This window comes from Anomalospiza imberbis, chromosome 2 (genome assembly GCF_031753505.1).
Source record: "Anomalospiza imberbis isolate Cuckoo-Finch-1a 21T00152 chromosome 2, ASM3175350v1, whole genome shotgun sequence".
Lineage (NCBI taxonomy): Eukaryota > Metazoa > Chordata > Aves > Passeriformes > Viduidae > Anomalospiza > Anomalospiza imberbis.
This window is the reverse complement of record NC_089682.1, coordinates 13,553,832-13,579,940: the sequence shown is the minus strand read 5'-3', so window position 1 is coordinate 13,579,940 and position 26,109 is coordinate 13,553,832. Positions and strand designations below refer to the sequence as shown.

Genomic DNA, 26,109 nt, shown 5'->3' with positions numbered 1-26,109 from the left:
AATAACTTACATATTTAAATTACAGCTCTGAGAAAACAAAATAAAAAATACATCTTTGTCACCTTTTGTTGAAATCTTGGAGTTTCCTGAGCTTCTTCTTCTGTACTGTGTTTTTTGCTGCCTACCATCTTTGTTACTATGCTTGTCTTGCACTTTTCTCTGCAGCTATCACACTTGCCTCGAGGGAATCTTGTTGGCTCTGGACCACCAAAATTCCCACTTCTTGTTCTTAAAAGACAACTGAGCAAAGGTCATGCCAAGTTGTTCTTGTATGGTTGTCCAAAGGGAGGTTAAAGATGAGCTCAAAGCGATATGGTGTGATAAAGCCTTTAGTAGAGGAAGTCCCAAATCTTGCTGGGTTATTTTTCCTTCCCAAAGCAAAGCCCATCTCTGGCTCCCCCCACCTTTTATTTTTTTCTCCCTGCAGCATTTAAATATGCTTGTTATGCTGTGCTGTGGGAAACAGATGCATTCTTGTTATGGCCAGAGATGAATGTGAGGATTGAACGAGCATCCATGAAAAAGTCTTTTTGTTTGATCTGCGCTGTCCCACAGCGGAGCTATGGCAACAACTTCCGTTTGGGAAATTAACTGTATCACTGTGTACCGGCTCAAATCACGGCATCACCTGAATGACAAACGCGCCACTGTTCACATGACAGCTGACAAAGAGTATTGTCTCATTTTAATCAAAAGTATTAAAATCCAGCCAATTCAAAAATCCAAAGCATGTGAAGGCTAAGTATATGTGAAATGCACTGGTATTCTATTTTTGTTCAAACTGAAGAATTGAGATATTGTTATGTTATTAATGTTTATGTATTGTAGCTTAAAACTTGAGTAACTTCTGATTTTGAACTCCACATCACTCTTGATGATTGTGCACATTTAAAAAAAGAATTAAAGCAAATAGTGCCACACTCCTGTGAAGCAGAGGCTGTGGGTAGGTGTTGTTGGTTTAACCTGGCAGGCAGCTAAACAGCACACAGCCACTCACTCACTCTCCCACACACCTTCTGAGTGGGATGTGGGAGAGAATTGGGGGGAAAAACCCAGAGTATTGGGGTTGAGACAAAAACAGTTTAATAGGAGAAAAAAGGAAGAGAAAAGAAGAACAACAATAATTAGACTATACAGAGTAAGTGATGCACAGTGCAATTGCTCACCACTCACTGACTGATGCTCAGACAGTTTTGAGCAGTGGCCTCTGGCCAGTTTCCCTCCAGTTTATATACTGAGCACAACATCTTATGGTATGGAATATCAGCTGGGGTCAGCTGTCCTGGCTGTGCCTCCTCCCAGCTCCCTGTGCCCTGCAGCCTCCTTGCTGGCAGGGAGGAGTTAGAAGCTGAAAAGCCCTTGACTTAGTGTAAACACTGCCCAGCAACAACCAAAACATCGGTGTTTATCAGCATTATTATTTCCAGAATCCAAAACACAGCCCTGCACCAGTTTCTAGGAAGAAAATTAACTCGATTGTGGTGGAAACCAGGGCAGCAGATCAGAGAGGCATTCTTCCTGTGGCTGTCAGTGTTTCCAAGGATGCATGTTTGCTACAGCTAAGCTGGCCTATTAACTAAGTACAGCTGAGAGGGGTCTCACTCTCCCTGGCAATGGGCACTCTGGCTGCCACCCAGCCTCTTTTGGCACCACGGAGCTGCCACAGGTGGCTGGGGTCATTCTTCTGCTTCCACCTAAGATAGGTCCAGCACTGGGATAATGTTGTACTAGCACCTGGGTATGTAAGTTTGGAGGATTGGGAGGATTTTTATTTCTCTTACCAATGCAAAGGAGTCCTGGTGGAGAAGGAAGGAAAGTAATTTTCATTTTCAGAACCATATAAATTCTCTCCTCCAGACAGTTGAAAACAATCAGTATAGTCAGACCAAATAATATTAGTTCACATTTCTGCAACAGCATATCAGCCCTAAGGAGAGAGCCCTGTGGTGCCACCTGCCTTTGCAAGAAGCTGGAGTCAGTGCCTGCATATTTTCATGACCAGTAAATGCTTCTCCTCAAAATTCTACAAGTTATGGTGGTAGGTTTTTTGAATAATGACTGGCCAGCAATGATGTTTTTGGACAAAATATCGAGGTTAATCTGTGGTGAAACAGCATGAACCCCATCAGTTTCCCTGAGTTTCTGAATGCACACATGGACAGACCTGAACCCTTTCAGAAGAGAGGACTTGTAACGCTTCAGTTGTCTTCACTGAAGCTTTTAAAACCTTTTCCCATCTTTGCTTGAAACTGAAATATGTATCATTTTCTGGACACAGTCCTTGCTCCTCAGCTGAAGGCTGTTGTGTAAATACTCTTGACACATTTGAGTGAAGCAAATGTGTAGCATCAAAAAGAATAGAACATACCCCACGACATTTAGTCGTGATGTATTTATGACAAGGCATTTTAAACATGGCTTTGCCCCAGCTGCGGCACCGGACCCGTACGGGCTACAGGCCCCTGCAGCGGAAGGGGCCCTGCTCAGACCCTTCAGACGCAACTCGCGGGACACCGCGGGCCCCGGCGCCGAAGGAACGCCTGCAAAGCTGCGGCCGCAGCAGCGGGCCCAGCCCCGGCCTGGGCCGCGGCCCGGCGGCGCAGGCCTCTCGCAGGAAGCGGCTCCGCCGGACCCCGAGCGGCGCTCCCGCTGCGGCCCCGCGGGGGCGGGACGCGGCCGGGCGCTTCCCGCGGGCCGCGCTCCGTGCGCGCCCGGGGCGGCCCCGCCCCCGCGCCCGCTGATTGGCTGCGGCTCCGGCGGCGGCGCGCGGGGCTCCCGTCTCGCGCCACTTTCGGGAGCCTTTGGCGCGAGCGCCATGGCCGAGAGCGGCGCTCGGGGCCGGGACGGTGAGACCCGGGGGCGGCGCGGCGCGGCGGCCGGGGCCCCTGCCCTTGTCCTCCTGCCCGTCCCCGTCCCTCGCAGGCGCCGGCGTTTCGCTGTCAGGCGGGGGACGGCCGGGCAGCGGCGCTGGCGGCGGCGAGGGCGCGCGCACCGGGCGCGGGAGCGCGCGTGCGCGGCGGGCGGTCGGTCCGGCGGCCGTGGGGGGGGGCGGACAGCGCCGCGCGAGGGTCCCGCGTGCCTCTGGGCGTGTCGGCGGGGCCGCGCCCGCGCTGCCCCAGCGGCGGGGCCCTCTCCGGGCGGGCGCGGAACGGGGGCTCCGCCCGGGGACGGGCTCGGGCCGCACGGCCCCGCGCCGGCGGGGGAGCCCCGCAGGCTGGGGAGGCTCTCCCCGGTGGCGTCTCCGGTGGGAGCACTCTCAACCCAGGGGGCAGCGGCGGGCGCGGGTGGTCCCGGCTGGGGCTGGACACAGCTTGTCCCGGAGGAGCGCATTGCCTGAGGCGCTGGCGTACAGTAAAGGCGGAGGACTGACAGAAGAGAAACGCGCCCGGAGCGGTCCGCCTTTGCCTGGGGCAGCAGGCGGTGCAAATGGCCCTTTTACCCCAGCCCTCAGCAATACAAATCCGGCCTTCTCTCAGCCGCGCTGCCGGGCTGCGGCTCTAGTCACAAGTTGGTGTCCTGCTGCCACCAGGAGGGGACTGCCCTGCTCCTCTGGCCGCCTGGCCAGCCGTGGGTCTCCTCTGCCTGCAGCTGCTGACACTGAGCCCGCAGCCTTGTCCCTGGGCTGGTTGTTTGCTTTTAGAAGTTGGATGGAGTCCGTTTGTTCCCTCTGGTCAGATAGGTGTTCCTCCCCCAGCTTAAGAGAAAGAAAAAAGGTCTGGAGAAGTAGAAAACATCTTGCTTGGGAGAGCATTTGGAAGGAAGGAAGTGGAAGAGGAAATGGGCTGTCAGCTGTCAACAGATTTCTAGTTTGTCTCAATCTGGTCACACTCAAACGTTGTGGAAACCGCCTAAAAACATCACTGCTTTGTAGCAGTGCAGGCCTTCTCTAAGTCTGGTATTCCTGAGTTGTCATGGAGACATGCAAAATAAAAGGAGCTGGAAATTCCCAAGGAGGGGTAGGGGGGGTGGATCTCTTACAGGGAAAGGCTGATGAGATTTGAGAGGTGCTTTGGAAACCTAGGTGGTCGCTTCACGCTGAATGTGAGCTGGCATGGGAGGGCTGTTTGAGCTCCCTGTCAGGCCATGCCCTCAGTATCATTCCAGAACTGGCTTAGGAAGATCCATCTGTGACTCTGCTTTTAGCCAAGGTGGTTTTGGTTTTAAGCATAACTGCAGTTATCTATTAATGCATTACTGAACACTTGAGTACCACAGCTAACAGCTCATTGTTAAACTAATTTCTCTTGTTTTTAATTAAATACAGCTATGAGTGAGTCTGGAAGTTTTGCAGCATCGCGTTCTAGGCGTGAGAGGAAGAATAGAAGAAGCCAGCAAGAAGCACTTGAACGTCTGAAAAAAGCCAAAGCTGGGGAAAAATTAAAATATGAGGTGAAAATTCCTCATATTTTCTTAATTAAAAGTCAGTGTGAGCTCAGAAACTTAATCACCATTTATAGATATATATAAGTTAGAGGAAACAAAATAAGCCTTTCAGACCAGCTTTTTTGTTTTTAATAGTGTATGTTTTTCTGAGTGTAGCTGTAGTTTTCTGCTTTCTAATGTAATTTAATTGTTTCTTTCTGTTTTCACATCTAACCCCGTTTTGTTAACTGCAAGTGAAATATGCCTGCCATTGCTTGAGAACTGTGCTACAGGGAAGGACCAGTTTTTAAAATTGCATAATTAATGTTATGATAGGCAGTACTTTTTTTAAATCTCAAATTATATTAAGCTTTAATTTCAGAGCTTTACATGACTGAAATCCATTAATATTGATATGCTGTGTTTCTACAAAGAGACCACAATTTAAGTGGTGGAACTGAAATCTGGCAGTGTAACATTGATACTGTAACATTGTCCAGTCGTGGTGCCAACAGGAAGTGACTTCCTCATTGAGGGGAATAAATGTAAAGAAACCAGAAGTCTGTAGATCATTAACATGCAAATTTTCTCTGAGCACTCTGCTTGGGTACATCAAATGCCTTTCCTTTTCATTGAGCTGAGATTGGTGTTTGAGAGTAGAGCCAAGGCCAGAAGTCTCCACTGCTAGGTTTTTTATTTTTTAAAAATTTATTTGATAATGAAATGAGCAATAAGACAAGTAGTTTTAAAATGAAATCTCTGCCAATGCTTTGGTAGATTTTGAATTTCAGTATACTGTAATAATTTAAAAAATTGATAGCTTGTCTTTTATCACTGCCAAAAAAGAAACTTAATGAGTAACTGTGTTTATGAGTTGTGAACAGTGTAGCAGTGTAGGAACCATATGTGCATCTTTGGGAACTTTTATATTCTGACTGATTCTCTTCAGTATTGATAGTATGGAAAAGGTTAATCCTCAGTATACCTTAACTGCAGGTTGAGGAGTTCACGGGTGTGTATGATGAAATAGATGAGGATGAATACTCCAAGATGGTCAGAGACCGTCAGGATGATGACTGGATTGTTGATGATGGTAAGTTAAGATTAATTTGGAGAGTTATTTTGGTTCTAGTGTTATAATTCAATTAGGCTTCATAATGCTCATGCTTTGAGGTAAGTTATTGTTAGTACAGTCTTAGAATTTGTTTTAGGAGACAAGAGAAAAGCATTATTTTAATAGAAATTAATCTTGGATTGTTCTCACAGTAGTCTGTTAGGATGATAATGAAGATATTTTTCCATGAAGACCTGTTGTTGAAATTTTATTTCCAGTTATCAGTGTTACAGTTTTACAAAAAAAAAAAAGTACTGTTATGGATCATTTCTAATTAAACATGTAAGAATATATTTAGTCTAATAGAAGATACAGCTGAGAGTGCTGTAGTTTTTAATATTTGCTTTTCTTTTCCTCTTTATTAAAGGGGGGAAAAGGTTTAAATATGTAAAAATTCTGGATTATCAGAAGACAGAATTTAAACTGCAATTTTAAATTAATTTTCTACAGATGGGATAGGTTATGTAGAAGATGGAAGGGAAATCTTTGATGAAGATCTGGATGATGATGCTCTTATTTCCAATAAGAAAGGTAACTTGCATGTGACCACTGAAGACTGTCTCCCGGGGTCTTTTAAAAGGTACCCAAAATGGGCAACTTCTGTCATCAGTAAATGTGGTAAATGGCCAAATGACAGATTACTTGAAGCTCTGGCATTCGGTGCCTGTGGATTTTATTCAGCCCCAGTGATGCAGAGGATGGAGGTTCACGAATTGGGGTCACATCACTGTTAACTGCTTCAGCACCACTGAGGCACTGCTGCTCAGTCTTCTGTGGAATGGGGATTCACTTCTAGAAAAAATGCATCTGGGAAGAGTCTTGGTTTTCAAAGCCAGTGCCTAAAAGATGTATGGTTTCTCTTGACTACTAAAATACTTACATACTTGTAAGAATCTAGGATCATATGATTTTCCCAATTTTTTAATGGAATCTAGTGGCAAACTGAGAAACTGAGTCTGATGTTGAGAATCCAAGCCTAGTGCCAAACTCCTGGACACTAATTTTTTTTCCCCTGGAAGTGTTTCCATGTAAAGTATCTTTATCCTTTTTCTAGAGCATGCAAAAGGCATCTCTGACATGACTAGAAAGGACAGGGTGATGAGAAGGTTTTTCATTTTTTGTGTGTGCATGCCAGCTGCTACAAAGCTGAAAAATGACTAGGCTTCATTTCAGCCAGAAGTGTAAAGGTAGAAGAAGCAGACTACCTTTACACTTCTGGCTGAAATGATACCTTGGCTGTCTATCGCTGCTAATAACTGGACCTGTAAACATTGAACTTTTCTTACATAAAATTCACAATTTCTAATTTTTTGTTTCGGTAGGAAGAGGTGGCAAAACATCTACAGTTGATAAAAAGAACGTGAAGAAATCTGTAGTGTCAAAGCCAAACACAATTAAGTCTATGTTTATGGCCAGTGCTGGGAAGAAAAACACAGATGTAAGTTTTTACATTTTTGAATTTAAATATTTCTGACTTGTTCACAGTTTTAGTGGGAGTGGAGTAAACCAAAGGCTCATTTTAATTTCTTGTGTCAAGCAAGGCAAACTTCTATTATGATCCCTTGTGTCCGGAGCATTTCTGAAAATATTGTATATGTTTTGTGGAAATCGTCTAGTCATTTACTGCTGTTCTCCTGATTGGGTTTGCACATACAACTGAGAACTGTTTGGCTAATCTTACCTTACAGAAAACTGTGGACCTGTCCAAGGATGATTTACTTGGGGATATTCTTCAAGATATTAGTGCTGAAGTAAGTATGTTAATAAAATCTGTTGGAAACAACCTTAATCCATTAATTTGTCATGGAACATACCAAGAAAATACAGGTTTTTGTTAAACTAGACAGTCTAAGACTGATTTTATCCATAGCACATCTCGTTGATACATTCCACATGTGTGTGCTGTCTGCCTGTTGCAGATGTTGCATTACTGCATTGCTTGATAAGGCAATACCTCTATCACCTGATTACAGGTGGTTTGTATCAAGATGATGTGGAGCCTGTTCTAATGCAGCCTTCAAGGTTTTAGTGAGTGAAAGAGGACTTGGCTGCCTCTGAATTGTGTGCTGTATATCTGTCACCACACCTCAGCCAGGGAGCTGTAGGACATCTCCATCTGACCTGTATGGGAGGAGCTGAGGGAGCAGTGTTTCAGCAGGTGATGTGACCTGAACCTCTGTCTGCCTCCTGCTTCCCCACGATTTACTGCAGAGAACAAGGAGGCAGAGTGCGGGAGTGCAGGGTGGCTGCTGTGACAGGGTTGGACTGTCTCAAATATGTGATGCCCTTCTAGCAAGATTTCTTAAAACCAAAAGGATTGCTCACCTCTAAATGTCAAAACTGCTGTAGTGGTGAGATGCTGAGGTGGAATATGTTGAACCATAATAAGCTTAACATGTTTTTTCAGCCCAGTAAAGGGTATAGGATGTCCCAATGTAAAGTTATTCTCTTAGTTTTGTGTTCTTATTTTACTCCTCCTTATGACACCTGATTGAGGCTATAAAACCCCCCCGACTAAAACCGCCCCCGCTTCCCCCAGTATCATTAAAGAATTGCAATTTAATGCTGTCAAATTTGTGGAACATTGATTAGGGAAAATAATGTTAATAATTACACTATGGCTTCTATTTACTTAAATACTAGTTAGCTACTTATTTTTTTCTTGTTTTGTTGTTTTGTAAAATTTCTTTTGTTATTAGCTGTCGATAAGGTTATGTATAAAATATCTATACATGTAAATACGTTAAAATGTGTTTTACTCTAGTGGAACAGTACTGAAAGAGCACTTCAGCCTTTCATGAGGCATGTATCTTTGATACTACTGCTTCAGCAGACATGAAAAACAGCACAAGTTATTCTGATACTTGTGCAATAAAGGCACAGTTAGCTATTGAAATTCCCTCTGTTTGAAAACTGTTTCATTTACAGATGGCAGTTTTTCTCAGATTGTTTCCTCTCCCAAAAAAATCTACTGTGTGTCCTCATGGGCTGATTGCTCAGGTAACATTATTTTATGGGCTGGGTTTCATATCAGGAGGTGTTTTCTTCATCAGCCAAAAATATTGGTGTCCCTCTTTCTCATTGATGGTAATTGTTACTAACCAAGGCAAAAGAAAACACTTAACAACTCTTCCTTTTGTCACTTCCTCTATTCTTTCAAAATTCAGACAGTTCAGCTAAGTCCACCACCAGTTATAATGTTGAAAAGGAAAAGATCTGCTGGAGTACCACTCAATCCTTTCTCTGTGCAGTCCCAAACTTCTAAGGTAAAGGGGAAAAGAAAAATGTTTTCATTATTAATAAGGCTAATCTGTGTTTTTGTTGATTTGACTACTGCTGGCTTTTGTTTCTTTTCCTGGAAATGTTCTCCTGAGCTTCCATAGCAGTGTTACAGTGTAACTTTGTGCATTTTTCTGCATCACCTTTCATGTGAACACATAAACAGTACAATTAGTTTTGTGTCTGTAGTATAGTAGGAGTTTGTAGCTGGTACATTTGACAGGTGAAGCTGTTGTTAAAATGTTCAGTGCATCACATGAAGGTGAGTTTCTGCTCTGTCTGTGTTCCAAAGAGTAGAAAAGACCCTTGTTGCAAGGAGAGGAGGATGGGAGCTGAAATAAGCAGCAGTGTGGAAAAGAATAAGAAACCAATCGTTTGCAGAAATAGAAAATTGAAGCTATGGATAGAAGTTTGCCCTGGTGGAAGATTTTGGAGTGAGAGGAGGATGGAAGGCTAGCATTTTGTTAGGATTTCTGGTAAATGGAAAGGACTTTATAGCTGGAAATACAAAGAGATAGTAGGTAATGGTCTGTAGAAGGAAAATGGAGTAGTGTAGATACGTCTGATTGGTGAAACCTTCTGTGACATCAACTCTTACATTGCAAATAATCACCAGTGCTACTCATCTTAACAGTTGTGTTCAAAACTAGAAGCAATTTGAAAAAAATGGGGAGATGTAGTAAGAGAGGATCATGCTGCAAAATATGTGGAACTTTTCCTCTATCCCTGGTTACTAGATCTGTAAATAGCAAGTGAAAGGTTTTGTTGTTTATTTTTTTCTTCTTTGCTCTTACAAGATTATTTTTAACTCATGGTGGAAATGTTTTTCAGGTAATCACCCCTATATCAAAGAAAACTCCTGCTCATGTCAGAAAGGAAACTCTTCCTCCAGCTTCATTCCATCCTAAACACCCCAATTATACCGCAAAATCTGTCAGAGTCTCTGAAAATGAGGACACCAAGCATGTGCAAAAACCTATAGAAAATGAGGGAATAGTGAAGGCAGTAGGAGAGAAAGCTACTAAAGGTATCAAAAGTAAATGAAAACCCAATTCTGGAAACTCTTTAAATTTGGTTTAGTAGTTTTAAAACATTTGTTAAATTATACTAGTTTAGATAGAACAAAGTATCATATTTAAGTTATCAATACTGCATATTATGGTTCTGCTTATAGTGTGCCATTTCTGCATACTGCTATAGTATGCAGTGTGTCATTTTGATGATTCAAGCCTTTAGTTCTACCTGCAGCACTTCCAGATGATGATCAGGGAATGATGGATTTTGATGAGGAGGACTTTGATGAACCTATGGAAGCAGAGCATATGGAAACTATACCTGAGACAGCTGAAAGTTTGAAAAGAGACAATGAAATTGAGAAGAAAGAGACAGAGCAGCTAGAATCAGAGAAGAAAGAGACATCTGTCTTGTAAGAATCTCTTTTGCTTCTTTTTTTTCTATCACTAAGGCGGCTCTCAGTTTCCATTAACCTTAGATATAGCTTCATATTGGTCTTTGCTAAAGGGATAATTGTGATATAGACAGAATGATAATAGTGCTATGCAATGCTTTTTTCTTCGTAGTTACATTAAGAATAGTAACATGCTGATAGCTACTTAACTGAAAAATATTGGATGTTTTTGGGATCTAGCATGTGACAACATGTATTTCAGCACACTGAGGTGACTCAGTGTAAGTGTTGAATAGTGAACTTCGATGTCAGTAAGCAAAACCGAGGAATTTCTAACAATGCTTACCCTAAATGAATCTGAAAGTATTTTGTAATAGATGTAGGTAAAAGTTTTGTTGCTAAAATTAATGGTGAACAGCTATATCTTTGGAAGTAGGAAAAAAGGTGGGCTTTTCCCTGTTTTTGGTTTTGTTTTTTTTTTTTTTTTTTTTTAATTTTTTGGGAAATCTTGAATCATATGTTTCCATAACAAAATACTTCAAACTGTAAAATAATTGAATGATGAAAAAGACCTAAACATCTAATGACTAGAAAGGTAGTTTTGTTGAAATAATCTGCTGTTCCCACTAAGCAACTTGTATAGATGGACAGATATATTTGATATTGACCAAGGTTGAAATACCAGATGACTGATTTTCAAAGCTTGTGTGTGGTGTATCAAGGCCCATACTTAAATGTGGGTTTCTTGTCTTTGTCACTCCATCCCTCTTTTCAGAAGAAACCTGAGGAAACCCAGCTGTTGGGAATGTTGCTTGATAGTGGAAAGAGAAACAAAAAGTGTAAGAATATGGGCCTGGAAAAAAACCCAAAATGGTGATTATAGCAAAGGCACAGTTTTAATTTTTTTTTTTTTTTTCTTCTGCAAAACCTGCAGAAGTTCTTCTCTCCCAGGTGTCTCATGTTGGGACAGAATTGATGAGGATGAAGCTGATCTAGTAGCAGCAGAAGTTCAACTGGACCCCAATCTCCTTCCACTTGTGAATGGGGAAAGTGATGATCAAGTCTTAAGATTTTATTGGCTGGATGCTTATGAAGATCAGTTCAGTCAGCCAGGTAACTATTCAGTTAAAGGCAGAAAATGTTAATCTGATTCTTTTTGTTCAGATTTTCTTTTTTGGAAATTGGGGTTTTCAGACTTGACTGAATTACATCCATTTGCCCTGTGTTTCTGTGCTCTAAGATGTTAATCTCTTGTTTTTCTGTACCTCTGTACAGAAGAGCTAGAACAGGGCCTGTGACTGGGAGAAGAATGTCATCTCTTGGCCTAGTGTGGAGGTAGGGAAGGGACTTAGTAGCACTGTTCAGTGTTGGTGACCCATTGTCTTTCTTAAAATTTTATACACTCCAGGAACAAGCTGCAGTTGTTAATTTCTTGATCAGTGATGCAACAACTGAGCATGCTTTCTTGTTACTGGAAAAGTAACTCAAAATTCATGTGGATGAATAAAAAGCCTGTACTATAACAGTTGTATGATTTTATACAAAGGAAAGGTATGTCTGTCAAGGGAGGAAGGTGGTCTGAAAAATACGAGGTCTATTTTGTATTTCTTATCCCCATACCAACTATTTATTGTCTTCGAATTAAGATTGCTAGCTCTCGTAATCTTCAAATTGCGTCATTCTGATCTCAACTCTGACAAAACAATTTGTGTTCATATCTGTTCTGAGCACTTCCCATCCATCCCCTCATTTCATCACCAGCTCTAGGATATTGGGTTTCTAGTTTGTGCTTCATGTGTGTTTACCAGAAGGTTCTTTCATATGTTGTTGGAGGTTTTTTTCAGGTGAAGCTGTAAGTATTGAGTCAGATACATTTCTTTGTTAACACCTTTTGTTGTGAGTTGGGATGTCAAACTTAAATATGCGACTGTACTGGGCTCAACAGCTTGGTGATGGGAGTGGTAATAATCATAGATATCTTGATGAAATCAATGGCTTTAATATAAAATTGCTACTTATAAAGAACCCGCTATTGTTATTTTTCTTTTTTTTTTGTCTTTTAAGTCAGTGATTGCTGAATGGAACATAATTATGAAAGGATTTCTGTTCCTCGCATGCAAGGAGTGTTCTCTTCTCATTATGACTTTTTCAGGATTGAATAATAAAGACTGCACCTGTTTTCAATTAGTAATGTAGAAGGGAAAATTTAGATATTGCTTTTTGTTTAACATGTTCATGATCTTTGTTTGTGCCTCATTTGCTGTGATGTCAAATGCATTGCCTGAAGAGTAAATACTATAGCATAATCATAAGACTCTTTCAAAGTTAATGATTTTTTTTGAGGCTTACTTTTCATAATTCCCTTTATGATCTTAGGCAGAGAACTCGAGAATTGTGATCCTATTAACATTTTAAAGAAATAATGAATAAAACCTGCCCTTATTTTTCCCCCTCTGCAAGACATTTTCCCTGTATCTTGACTTTGCTTACCTTTTGATTCATTTAGTAGCATGATATTTCTTTTCACAGGCTTTGATTTATAAGCTTTATTCATTTTTTCTTTATTCTTTCCATAGTCTTGCAGGGGATAGGGCCTGATATCTGTCTGATTTTTTTTTTGATTTTGCATTAAATGTCTCTGAAAACTCTTTGAAGTTAGTTCTGCTTTTACTGTCTGTGGGGGTGGTAGTGTGTGTCAGTGTTCAACTGGATGATCTCAGAAGGTTCCTTCCATTCTAAATTAATATAATTCTGTGAAGTCTGATTATTAAGACCACTTATTTGTCCGTGCTAGAGTTGATAGAAGTTTGTCTTTGCAATCCAGGCAGCTTTTTACTCTATTTTGATTGGCTCATGTATCCTTCTTTCTACTCCCCTGCTTATTTGTACTCCTCTGACAGATTAACTACTCCTTGCTCTTAATATTTCTAGCTGTTCAAGCAGTCAGCTACTGTTTTGTGGTCTCTCTCAGTTTCATCTTTCTGTATGATACAAACCTATCTGAGGTGGGTTTTTTTTATCCCTTAACAAAAAAGTAAAAGATTGCTGAGGACAAGAACTTCACCTTCCCTGTCACTTAGATCTGCAATTCGAGTTCTTTCTCAATACTTCTATTCAAACTGTCTAAATCTTCAAGATTGCCTCTTTATTAAAATTTCTTAAGATACTTTGTGCAGCTGAAACTTGTATCCTTGCTCTCATCATCTTCAAAACGGCGGCATTCTGTCCTTGACAAAAGTAGTCTTGTTCACATCTATTCCAAGCACTCAGAAAATGATTTTTCATAGCCTGTCACTTTGACTCTGTTATCCATCTTAGTACATCTTCACTGATTTATCTTTGATCTAATGGAGTAAGAAAGTTGCCTTTATGTCTGATAGATCTGCTGGCAATGATAAATTATAACTCTTAACCAAGGACTTGTTTGTGCATTGCCAGGCCAAGGAGAAATGCACATTCTATGCATGAAACCCTGTTTCTGAGACAGTCTCAGCATGGATATTTCTGTTTTCATCAACGGTAGTATGCTGTAGGAAGAGTATCTTCCATATAATTAGATTCCAGATTATTCGGAGCTTGAAGGGAACCTGGTAAAGCCAGGTTTCTCAGTTGTACTTGGAAGTGTTTTGTACTTGTAATTTACGAACTGTTTGTGACAGTTGGGTGGTTTGGTACTGTGTTATTTTTAACATAATTTGATCAGCAGTTTGCAGCATTTTGTTCTATTGCCAGGGTCTCTGGGCTCAAAGATGTGCATGTAATGTAATGGCATTGTCCACAGTGAAGTCAGTTGCCACTAGTCCTGCTCTGTATAATCTGAGTGTCTCCCTTGGTTACAACTGCTGTCTTAGCACTCAGGATTCCTAGGAATGTCATGCGTCTTTTGGTGTCCTCATTTGTTAAAAATAGTCACTTGAAAGCTGATCAGCTTCTAGTTGTCTTCAGAATGTTTTTCTATGGGTTTTATTGGTTATTGATTCTTGATCTCAGGGTACTGAAGTGTAGGGAAGAGGAGTCAATTGTACTGGTCTAGCTGAAGAGTGAAAAAGTGGAGGTAACACATATTAGAGGATTGATTGACAGCATAGGCATTCTTAAAATCTTCAGCTTTCACTGACATCTCTGTCCTTCCTCCCTCTCTCCAGGGATTATCAAACTAATACAGGCAGCAATGGAATATCAGAACAAAATTTTGAGACTGGCTGTGTAATGCCATTTTGGATTTTACATGCCAGTTGTTACTATAGCAATGGAGGTAGAGACATGAAGAATAATGATACAGGTGTCTGTTTGTAAAGCTGGTGTTTAAAACAATTTAGAATGTGCTGATACATTGGAAAGATTTGTTATTCAACGACCTAACACAGCAATGGTTGTGTTTCAGTGCAAGAACACATCCTAAGCTGCTTCAAGCAAGATTAGAATTTATTAATTTTAAAATTGCATATTGAATTCTTTGCCCTTCTTCCTTAGGTGTGGTATTTTTGTTTGGCAAAGTTTGGATTGAATCTGCAACCACCTATGTCAGCTGTTGTGTGACAGTGAAAAATATTGAGAGAACTGTTTATCTGCTGCCACGTGAAACAGTAAGTGTGTGACTTTTAAGCACGTCAAACATAAATATCTTTCATGCTGCTTATGGCAGGTTAGGAGTTTAGCAGTGTGTTTATGGAAGCTGTTGGAAGCCAGTGATGTCTGATGTAGGTGATAAAGTTAAAAACAATGTGTACACTGTATCACATGTGAGCTGCACAGTAGAGCCCTGGGACTTACTGTGACTTCCCTGACCCTAGCTAACAACTGCAGACAAATTTTTACCCTTAGACTTGCTGCTTTGCAAATGAAGTGGTCTTAAGTATTACTAGAAAACTTAGTGCTTTTTAAACATTCTGTTTCAAGTAATATTTTCTAAATTTGGGATTTCTTGGCTGATTGCATTTTAGTTCTTCCTAAAAAAAAAAGAGGTACATGATTCATAATAGCAAAGTAAAATTCAACTTATTGTTCAACTTATTGTCTGCTGACATTTTTGTTAATTTGTAAAACCTCACTTCTGTTTTTCAGGAAATTGACCTATCTACTGGTAAAGAGACAGAGACTCCAGTAACTATAATGAGTGTTTTCAAGGAATTTAATGACACCATTTCACCAAAGTACAAGATCATGAAGTTCAAATCCAAGGTTTGTTTGCAAGCATCCTATTTGATTGTTTTCTGTTGTTCTGGTTTGTAAGGTGGGAAGGCTGTTGAAACACTCTCCAGGGAGGGAGGTTGTGCCGAAATGCAAATATATATATAACTCCTGACGTGTAAATTTACCTGCTTGTAAAAACCATCCAAAATACCTATATTCCTTTAAGAATGGTAAATCTGCAGCATGGTTGTTCCACCAGAAGTTTAAACAATGCTTTTGTAAGTACTCATTAGCTTCTTTAAAACTGAGTTGAGTGTCATACTGGCTTGCTAAGGTGTTTTTGAGAATGCAGAACAAATAGAAGTTCTGATGCCTAAAACCTTAGTAACAGCTCATGTTGTCAGAGTTTAAAATGAAAGATTGTATTGTTCACCAGATAAATCAGTACTCTGGGATTACACTGTCTTTGCATTTGACCCGACATCTTACTGAACTTTATCTCTTGGCATGTCTCATCCTTCATCTCACCCTCGCAGATTTATGTTTTTAGAGTGCATGCTGTTCAGAGTGTGGATTGTCATAGTGTGGCTGTGCAGGAGGTAACAAGTGAGGACTATCATTCAGTCTTGAAAGCTGTTCTGTGCTTACAGTTATGGGCAATAGTCTTAAAGTGCTATTTTGCTGTGAATCTTTAAAATGACATTGGACAAACAAAATGTTGCTATAATGGAAACTTTGCACATAAATTCATATAATACTGTCACGAGTCTGCAGGAAAAGAGGTGATACTGCTGAGAATGTTGCAGATTTGGACTGAATTAGTTTGCTAGTGTCAGAGCTTTATTGTCCACTTATATAGACCACTTGTCTTTTACAGAGGAGGGCAGAGGTGGGAAGCTTGGGTGGGGAAATGTGGCAAACATTCAAGTTAGGGGAAAAATCTGTTCTGACTGAAGTACTCAGAAAAGTTTATATTTCTTGAAGTAATGTGTCATTAGTCTGGCAAAGCTGATTTTCATTAGTTATAACTTTCCCCATCCCAGCAATCTTGTGATTTTACAGGATTCATTCCTGAATAGTTAATCAGCAAGCGAGATGACAAGTAAAAATGCAGGAAGAATGGAATTTAACAATATGTAAATGAGGGAAAATAAAAACAGTTTGTGTGGTAATTCAGGTTGGAAAGATTCTCGTGAGGTCGTCTCATCCAAAGCTAGCTAGAGTAATTATGAAAGTTTAAGTTGTTAAAGTGAAATTGTAAGCATTATTTCTCAAATAGCAAAGTCATGCAAGACAGGACATCTTTTCAGCAACTTGTAGCTTAGTGCGTTATTTACAGAGTTCAGGGAAAATGGATGTGACATCTGTACTTTGTAAAACCTTTTTTTTTTTTCTCTAGCGTATTTTCTCTCTCAAAACTCTGATGTAAATTTAGATTTTTTTCAGTTTTCTGTTATTTCTCATGTATGGTTGATTATAACATAACTACATGTGGGATCAGGTGTAAATTTACTCTGAAAGGAGTAAATTATGGCTCTTAAAAATCAAGGTAAAACTTGTCAAATTTTTACTGAGCTTACACAGAACTCGGGGCAAAAGGCCCAACAGTCTTGTCTGGGTACATGGCTGCAGTACATGTGGAGTCCTTGGATGTAACACAAGAGTGGGGAAGTGGGAGCAGTGAGACACTGTTGAGATATTGCCTTTAATATTGTAACACTTGATCACCCTCATTAAAGGGTGAAAGGAAAGAGGAAAGATTACCTCAAGTGACTACAGGTACAAAAGATGGCAATTAGAAGAATGAGACAAAAGGATAGTTATACCAGAGATGACTGTGAAAGAGATTTAATATTTTTAGCTAGTAAAGTGAAGAATAATGATAAGACCTGTTTGCTCTCTAGAAACATTAAAAGGGGATGAGCAGCCAGAGAGCTATTTAAAGGAGAGTTTTAGCAAAAGAGTGAATTTGTAATTTTTAATTAATGAGTAAATTAGGCAGGGTAGTTGGCGCAGGGAAGCTCTGAAATAACCTACCAGAGTTGTTTCTGAACAGTAAGATTTCAAATTGTTTTGAATTCTTAAGTAAACTGAGTTTTATTAAAAGGATAAAAGCTATCCAGCTTTATTTTGCTTGTGTAATTTTCTGCTAATTTTGATAGTTACTGCATTCTGGGAGGGTTTAATGAGAACTGGAGATAGTAGGAAGGTATGGCAGTGGTAATATGGGAGGTAAGAGAAAGGACAAGATAGTAGAGCAGGGCTGTTGTTGGGGTTCTTGGAGGAATATTCAAAGATAGTATTACAGTAACTCAGATATTCCAGATTACACAAAATTGACTGCGAACAAGTGGCACCAAATCTGGCCAGGCTTACACCTCTGCAGCAAGGGAGGCTTTGTGCCCTCTGCAAGATAATTGTAAAAGTAATGGGGTTGTCCCATTATGGTGCCCTCCTTTTCTTCTGTTCCTCCCTGAGATAGCTGAGCTTGCCTGGTTATATACCTGAGTCTGTTTTTCACAAGGAGCCATCAACCTCCTTTTCATTGTACTCACACCACCAGAGACAAGGTGTTGTTACACAGCCCTTGCATCTGTGTGTCCATAGGGGTGTGCAGGGCTCTTGAATTGAAATGCTGTTTTGTGGCATTCACCTAAATGCGTGCTCCAAAGAAGTGATCTTCACCCAGTTGTGATTATGTGGTAAAGAGCTAATGTGCTTCCTAAGATCTGCCATGCTTTGTGATGTGCAGCCAGTGGTTCAATGCTGTGTAGTTACGGGTTCTTGTTTTGAAAGACTTCAAACAAATGGCTGTGCTGCTCAGGTGAGACTTGTGAGCAATGCATTCAGAGTAACATGAAGTCTCAGTGTTTGCATAGTACTGTGAAATTGAAAACCACTCTTCTTCCATCATTAGCTGGAAATCAGAAAGGTTACTGACATCCCTGCCATGCACCCAGAGTTCTTTTATTCAGAATATCCCTTTTTTTGATGATGTGGAGACACTGAGTCAGGTTGTTCTCCTGGCCTTGCCAGCACCCAACTTTGTCCCTTTGAACACACTTAAGCCGTATCATTTCCTGCTGCACCTGCTGCTAATTGTAGCTTCAATGGGTTGCACTGCTGCCAAGTTAGCAAGTCTTCACAAATCAATTTGAAAGCAGCCTTACTCCACTTAGGAACTTAGCAGCTAATCACTGCTGCTCATTTCTGCTCTCTGAAGGGCCACTTGAAGGGCAGATTATTCTGCAGCAAGCATTCATTCACTGAGTTATGACCAGACACTCGTGTAATTGAGCTGAGCTCTGTGGAATAACGCAGATGAAACACTACAGCAGACTATTTTTATACTGTGTTCATCCTGCGCTTGCAACAAGAACTTGTTTGAAGTCTGAGAGGTTTTTATTAAAATTAAAAAAAGAGGAGGGGGAGCACCAGTGATACGTGCTAAAAGCAGTGCATTGCCATCTCTTATGTCACAGCTCTGATCTGCTCCTGTTAGGTGCTGCTGTGGCTCAGCAGTTCAGATCTACGTTTGCATGGTAATTTGCAATGCTGATCTGGCTTCATAGTGGTGCTCTTCCATCGAGTTATGTTACTCTTGTGTTTCCATGAAACTGTTCATGCCATAGTAGTTTCTGGATTTGTCTGACTCCTGTTTATAGCAGAGGTACCTCTCCTCTCCTGCCTGGGCTCTGCAGCCTTACACCTGCCGTAGCACATGAACTAACAAGCTTCACTGCCTCTTGTAGCACCCTCAGGGAACTATTGCTGATGCTATTAATTTCAGGAAAAAATCCCCAGCCATCCAACCCCCAAACCAAATAACTTCAAGTTTGCCTAGCTGTGCATGTATTTTGTTAATTTTAAAATTTTATTCCCATTTATGGTGATTTTGCTTTTTCTTATTAAACTTTCTCTAGTGGCATATTATGCTGGTTCTTGTGTAGAAAGTGGTGAACACAGTGCATTGTCCAATGAGAAATGTGATTTTTATTTTAAGGTGCCTCTAGGAATTCCTGTAGTAAAGTAATGTGCTGGCATAGTTATAATAACAACAGTATGTAACGGTGAGGCAGATGGTTTGTAAAGTACTACAGGGCAGAACACACATATGACATGGTAGAGCATGGCATTTCAGCAGGTGCCAGAGCACTGTTGCCCAGGATATTGTAATAATTTGGAAAATGAAAGTAGTTATTCTTAGAAACTGGCAAGCTGTGTTGTAGAAAATTGTTATTGTTCTTGAGGAAAGCAGAAGTGATACTTAACTTCAGGCTTCTTTAACTCTCTTAGATAGAGATACATAAACAAACTGGACTACTTTCTAGTGAAACCTAAGTCACTTAAAATGAAAAATACAGTAGTGTCACAGAAATGATCTGCTGTGAGCATGTGATAAAAGCTGGCAGATGGTTGGGAAATCATCTCTCTTGGGTTCCTTTCTGAAGTGCTGGTACACAAAACCTGCAGCGTAAAGGGAGATGTGTGCAGTTACAGGGATACAGTCTGGCTGGGATCATAGACATATGGTGGGATAGGATGTGGTTAAGACAGGCTGGGATAACAAGGAGGGGGAAGCCCTTTTGTGTATCAGGGTAGTGGGAATGCATGGAATGCATGAAGGTGGGCAAAGAGCTGGTCAGGATTAGAGGATGAATTAATGTAAGGGACATCATGGTGGAGAAAGGAAAGCCAAATCCCACCTGGAGCTGGGTCTGGTGAGGGAGATGTAGACCAGTAGGAAAGGCTGCTGTTGGTACAGGCAGACTAGGAGAAAAGTGCTGCTGACAGGGACTGGAGATTTGGTGACAGAGGTCATGGAATAAGCTGGGATAATGCATGTCTTCTTCACTGTGGTCTTCACTGCTTAGTCCAGCTTTTAGCAGTCTGTGATGGCAAATAGACCAGAAGGAAAGCCTGAAGCAAAGAAGACTTGTCCTCAAAGGAGGAGATCAGGTTAGGGCACATCTAAACAAATTGGGCAGATATAGGCATGTGGGATCTGATGGGATGCACCTCTGTGTGCAGAGGGAGCTAGCCAATGTCAGAAGGTGCTTGGGAGTGTTTGGTGTGGATTCACAGGGGGAAAATGATGCTTCACCAAACTGGTGGCCTTCTGGGAAGAGATGGATTGCTTTGGTGGACAAGAGGAGTGCAGTGACTGTTGTTTATCTTGACTTTAGTAAGGCTGTCAATGCTGCCTACCACAGAATCCTCACAGCCAAATGATGAAGTGGGGCTCGTGAAGTGGGCAGAGGGGTGGATGAAAACCAGCTGCCCTACTGGGCTCAAAGTTGTGATCACTGGCACAAATCCAGATGGAGGCCAGTCCCTAGAGCAGTACCCCAAGGACTGATACTGGATCCAGTCCTGCTGAGTGTCCTGTTAATGATTCGGGTGGTTGCATGGAGCACACACAGAGCAAGTCTGCAGACAGTACAAAACCAGGAGAGGCTGATATACCAGATGGATGTGCTGTCAAAAAATTTTTGACAAGCTAGATATATCTTATTACCTACAGGAATCCCATCAAATACAAAAAAAAAAAAAAAAGAAAAAAAGGAAATGGTCGTGTATGAGGACTGGAATAACCTCAGGCACTAGTAGATGATGGCAGCTGACTAGCTGGAAAGCAGACTTGGAGGGAAGGACCTGCTCATCTTGGTACATACGAGGTTGGACATGAGCCAACCATGTAGCCTTGGGGAAAAGACTGCTGTGGGCATTACCAGCAAGTGTCAAGGGCTGGTCCTTTCCCCTTTGCAGCCCTGGTGAGCACCTGTGGAGTGCTGTGTTCAGCTGAGCTCCTCTGTGTGGGGAATAATGTGTGCTACTGGAACAAATCCAGAATAGGACCACAAAGATGGTTACAGGGCCTGGAGCATCTGTCATGTGAGGAGAGGCTGAGAAACCTGGGACTGCTCAGCCTGCAGAAGAGAAGGTTCAGGGTGAGGGACCGGCAGTGCAAATCTTTTAATAATTTATAAACTTTTGAGAGCATGAGTAAAGATGACTGGTAGACTTCTTGCTGGTGCCCAGTGGAGGACAAGAGTAACAGATAGCATTTGAAACACGTGAAATTTATCAGAACCTGAAACACTGCTTTACTGTAAGGGAGATCAAGCACTGGCACAGTTTGCCTAGAGAGACTGTGGAGTCTCCATCCTTGGGGATATTCATATCTGGCTGGAGAGAGCCCTGAGCAACACACTGTGATTGACCCAGCTCTGAGCAGGCAGCTGGACTAGACAATGCCTGGAGATCCCTTTCCATCTCAGCCATTTTGGGATTTTGCAGCGATCTGCAGGCACCAATTTTCATGAGTATGTCTGAAACCTGTGAATTTAAAGAATATTTCTGAGTTTGCTTAACTACCTGGTGGTTTCGGTAATATAAAACCAAATTTTTTTGGTAGTAAAACCAAAACTATTTTTTGGTAGTAAAAATGTATTTTGTAGTATACTTGCAAGTCAATTCTGTAGAAACTCTTTATGCTAAGGAAACATCTAGAGATTAAAACAGCCACTAAAATATTCTTACTGTCTTCAGCTGGTTATAATGAGTTGCAGAATTGGTAATACATGATCAAGCCCATGATATTTGAAATGTGTGTTTTGCCTGCCCCTTTTTTTTTTAGCTTTCTTATTGGACAGAATGAATATTCAATTGGGAGATTGTGAAAATATAATACTTTTGTTTTATATAGAAAGTGGAAAAATACTATGCTTTTGAGATTCCGGATGTACCAGCAAAATCTGAATACCTAGAAGTTAAATATTCAGTGAGTATAATTAATCTGATAAAATACCATACCTTGTTTTTTTTTATCCAGTTAAGTTTACAATGTGAGCAGTTTCTGTATTACAATGGTCATTGAACATTGTAGTCTTGGCTGATGTGTCCAGTGTGGATGAAGAACTTAAACTTCAGTGTGTTTTTACATTTCTGTCCTGATTTTTAAGTGGAGTCTGTAGTGTGATTTCCTTAATTACTGTAAGGTATTATGGGTTAGGGCTTTGCTTGTGGGGGACGACAATGGTTTCAGTACTGTTGTTTTGTTAAGGTGCTGTATGAATATGGTGTGTCAACCTTGAAGACTTCTGTGGTGTGAAATGACTGACTCCCTGCTCTCTGTTACTTGTTAGGCTGAATGCCCTCGGCTTCCCCAAGATCTGAAGGGACAAACATTCTCACATGTCTTTGGAACCAACACCTCTAGCCTGGAACTTCTCTTGATGAATCAGAAGATCAAAGGACCCTGCTGGCTGGAAATAAAAAATCCACGTATGGTGGTTTGCATGTGAAATACCTGCTTACTAGGAAACCCACACAATTATAGATTGGAGGGGAGGGGAAACTTAAATTTTACAGAAGAATTATTGTTTTGTACATTAACCTTGCCACTTATAGGTTTAATTTTCATTATCTATTTCATTAACCTTGCAACTTACTGGTTTAATTTTCATTATCTATAACCTTGGAACTTATTGGCTTAATTTTCATTATCTAATACAAATTTTAAGTTATTCTTCCTTTTTTGGAGTGACAAATATCCATAAAAAGTTGTGCATTGTACAGATGAGATTATAACTTTTAATGCCTTTGAGAGGGAAATGTGCAGTGCTTAGCAGCTGCTGTTTGATGCATATCCTAATGCCATGTATATGGAGCTAAACTTACTTGACTTGAAAATGATGCATCTTTCTGCTCTTGATAACTTGAGATTTGGGTTTTTTTCTGCAAATATTTATTTTTGAGAACAAACAGCTGCTGGATGGGTTTTTTTTTTGTTTGTGAATTAGGTTTTTATTTATTTTTTCCCGACACTTGGAAAAGTTTGTGGTGTGGAGCTGTTATAGTTTTAAATCCTTTCTGCCTCATGATTGGCATGTAGCACTTAGAGGTGGTCATGCTTCTTTATTTTGGCTTGGTAAGAGCACTTTATTTAATGTGTGCTGCATATTCCCATGAACATAGGGATGTTGATCATACTGGACAAAAGCTACATCTGTTACTGCAGTCTCCTTGGGGCACTTCCAGTGTAGAACTGACTGTATGAATGCTGACACCAGGGGGACTCTCCTCTTCTGCAGCTCGCTCAGTCACTGGCAGAACTGACACCAGTACAGATGACTCTGTGTAAAGATTCCTGAAGTATTTTTTGGGTTATGCAGACCTTGATTCAAATCTTCTTTCTTATTTGGTGTTGAAGAGCTCCTGCTGACTGGGAAGTCACCAGGGAGTTACCAAAAATTGGGCAGGATTAGTGTGGGTCTTGGACTATCCCACCAGGAGACAACATTTGAAGGGTGTGCTCTGTGCAGCAATGCCATCAGAGAAGCATTGTCTGTGGTTCCCAGAAGAATGGAGGTGGTTTGTGTTGTTTCCTCAGAGCCTTCAAATCCATCAGTCAGCTGGTGTAAAGTCGAGGCTGTGGCCATGAAGCCTGGCTTGGTGAATGTGGTTAAAGATCTTTCTCCTCCTCCTCCTCTGGTGGTCATGTCCTTCAGCATGAAGACCATTCAGAACCCAAAGACTCACCAGAATGAGGTAAGTAATCTGCTCTCATTTTGGTTTGATTCTGTTCTTTGTCATATACTAAAAACTTCCTAAGATTGGAAGACCCTCATAAAACATGTTTTAAATATATTTACTCTGTTGAAAAGTTTCTCTGCTCTGGGCTTTTCAAAGACATTTTTACTGGGTCTCACTCTGTCCTAGGGGGCCTGCTTGGTGAGAATGTTTACTGTGACAGTGGATCCTATGTATGTTTTCAAGCCTTCTGTTTTGTCTGTTGTGCCTCATAGTTATAAGTGAGACTGCCCCAGCACAGCTGTTAATGGATTAGTATTAATTAATTAACTAAGCTAGAGCTAATCATGGGTTATAGATAAAATGTCCAGGGCTTTTCTGCTAATGAAACTTACTTTAAAATGAGAATTTGGTCTTGATCTTAGAGCACCTGCTATTCTGCTGTAAGATCTTTCCTCAGAAAGGAGGAGAGATGTAGGTGGCCACTCTCAGTTGTGGACTGCAGACCACAATGTGTACTTAGGCATTTTTTTTTAACATAACTCTCATTAACATGAGAAGAGATTTAGTATTCAAATAGGATAGGACAGTTGTTTCTGGCTAATTGAATCGAAGACTAATACACTGGCAAATTTTTCAAGCAAAATTATTCCTCGTGGTGAACTAAAATTTTTTTTGATGGAAGTATGGAAAATAAGTGGTTTCTGGCCAAAGTAACAGGACATACACAAGGTACTGACAGGACTCTGCTTGCCAAGATGCTTTAAAGCTTTTCTGCTTTGTTTTCTGTTGGGTTTTCCTGCTCAGTGTCTGGGGAGCCAGGCTGTCCTGCCAGCAAAGCAGTCAAAAGCATCATTAAAGCTACTGGCTCCCAAACACTAAACCTCTTGGCTTCTTGGCAGTGTTGACTGCTTGCTTAGGGGCAGCCCTTCCTGAGGCAAGGCTTCTCTGCACTGCTCACATCTCTCCTGCACTCCATGGGGAATCCTTTACATTGTGGGGTCTGGTCAGATTCAGGACAAAAACTGATAAAAGTAGGAGTTTTCTAAAGTGAATTATTTTTTCTCTCAAATTTATAATAATTCAGGAACAAGTACTATTTTGTTTCCTTGAGATCAATTGATAACTTCCTTCTTTTCACCTGTTTAGTTGGAATTAAAATAAGAAAGATCTGGTGGAGAAACAAGAGAAAAGAGATGAGGAACTCTTAAAAAAAAAGGATGGAAGAAATAAGTATGGATAGTAGTCATGATTATTTGTGCTTATGAAGTTGTGTGTTCTGTATTTCCTCGGTATAGGTTGTGGCTCTTGCAGCTCTGGTTCATCAGAAATTTCCTTTGGATAAGGCTCCACCTCAGCCTCCTTTTCAGACACACTTCTGTGGTATATATTTGGAAGAGTTTAAGTAGAAAAATTATTTATTCTGTGGTTTTTGCTTTTTTCTTCTGTTTTGTTTTTTTGGTTTGGGGGGGAGGTTTAATATTCATTTATTTATTTAATTTTTTATTTCTTTCTGTCACTACAGCAATAATGGCCTAAAATAAACAACTGACAAAATTTCAACTCCCAGACAGGATTTTCTCCCCATTTTTAACTTCTCTGGTTACTGACTTTTTATAAAAAACTTTATTTAAAAAATCTTAATTTGAGATGATGCCAAGTAACCCTGCTCTATATAGTTACCTGTAATTTTTATTGGTTTTACTCCAGCTTTCTCTGCCCATTAATTTGGACCATTTATTTACTGTCACTTTAATTATTTTTCTGTTCAGCTCTTCTGATCGGAATTATTTATAAACAAGTTTTCTTAGGGGGAAAAAAAATGTTGCAGCAGTGTCATTGCAGTAATAGCAGCCAAACCTTGAGATTCAGACACTGACTGGCGCTCATGAGGTGTTGAATGCTTGTGGGAGGAAGTTTTCAGGAGCTGTGGTCCATAGTTTTAATGTCCAATAATAACCTCAAATATGACTGATTCAGATTTGTTAAAGCTTTAGTAATTACTTGGTTATCTTAAAGACAGTATTCACTTAAAGCTGCTCTTTCAGAATCAGAGGTCAGTTTTCTCGGCTCACTTTGTTGTGAATGGGTGCTTGTGGGAAGGAACTTGTGGGAATTAGGAACTTGTATGTAAATACAAATATCACTTTTTGCAGCTGTTTCCAAACCGAGTGATTGCATTTTTCCTTATGACTTCAAAGAAGCCGTTAAAAAGAAGGTAATTTCATTTTGTAACTCTGCTGATTGCAGTACCTTATAGAATATGAACTTCATTGTG

The 26,109-nt window shown here is 40.7% G+C and overlaps 2 protein-coding genes across 2 annotated transcripts in view; one reads left to right on the top strand and one right to left on the bottom strand.

The window, feature by feature from the left end:
* PCYT1B (phosphate cytidylyltransferase 1B, choline) overlaps positions 1 to 379 on the bottom strand; it is a 48,057-nt gene extending 47,678 nt beyond the window's left edge. Inside the window, exon 1 of the mRNA XM_068179837.1 lies at positions 63 to 379. Within this exon, the coding sequence (XP_068035938.1) occupies positions 63 to 128 (66 nt within the window). The 5' untranslated portion in view covers positions 129 to 379. The remainder of the gene's footprint in view (positions 1 to 62) is intronic.
* A 2,311-nt stretch (positions 380 to 2,690) lies between these two features.
* Positions 2,691 to 26,109, top strand: part of POLA1 (DNA polymerase alpha 1, catalytic subunit) — a 185,085-nt gene continuing 161,666 nt past the window's right edge. The window contains 17 exon segments of the mRNA XM_068179835.1: positions 2,691 to 2,846; positions 4,265 to 4,389; positions 5,359 to 5,455; positions 5,927 to 6,007; positions 6,799 to 6,914; positions 7,165 to 7,227; positions 8,644 to 8,742; positions 9,587 to 9,782; positions 10,004 to 10,181; positions 11,098 to 11,276; positions 14,637 to 14,749; positions 15,228 to 15,344; positions 22,006 to 22,080; positions 22,445 to 22,583; positions 23,692 to 23,849; positions 25,130 to 25,214; positions 25,988 to 26,049. Coding sequence (XP_068035936.1) covers positions 2,816 to 2,846; positions 4,265 to 4,389; positions 5,359 to 5,455; positions 5,927 to 6,007; positions 6,799 to 6,914; positions 7,165 to 7,227; positions 8,644 to 8,742; positions 9,587 to 9,782; positions 10,004 to 10,181; positions 11,098 to 11,276; positions 14,637 to 14,749; positions 15,228 to 15,344; positions 22,006 to 22,080; positions 22,445 to 22,583; positions 23,692 to 23,849; positions 25,130 to 25,214; positions 25,988 to 26,049 — 1,914 coding nt within the window. The 5' untranslated portion in view covers positions 2,691 to 2,815.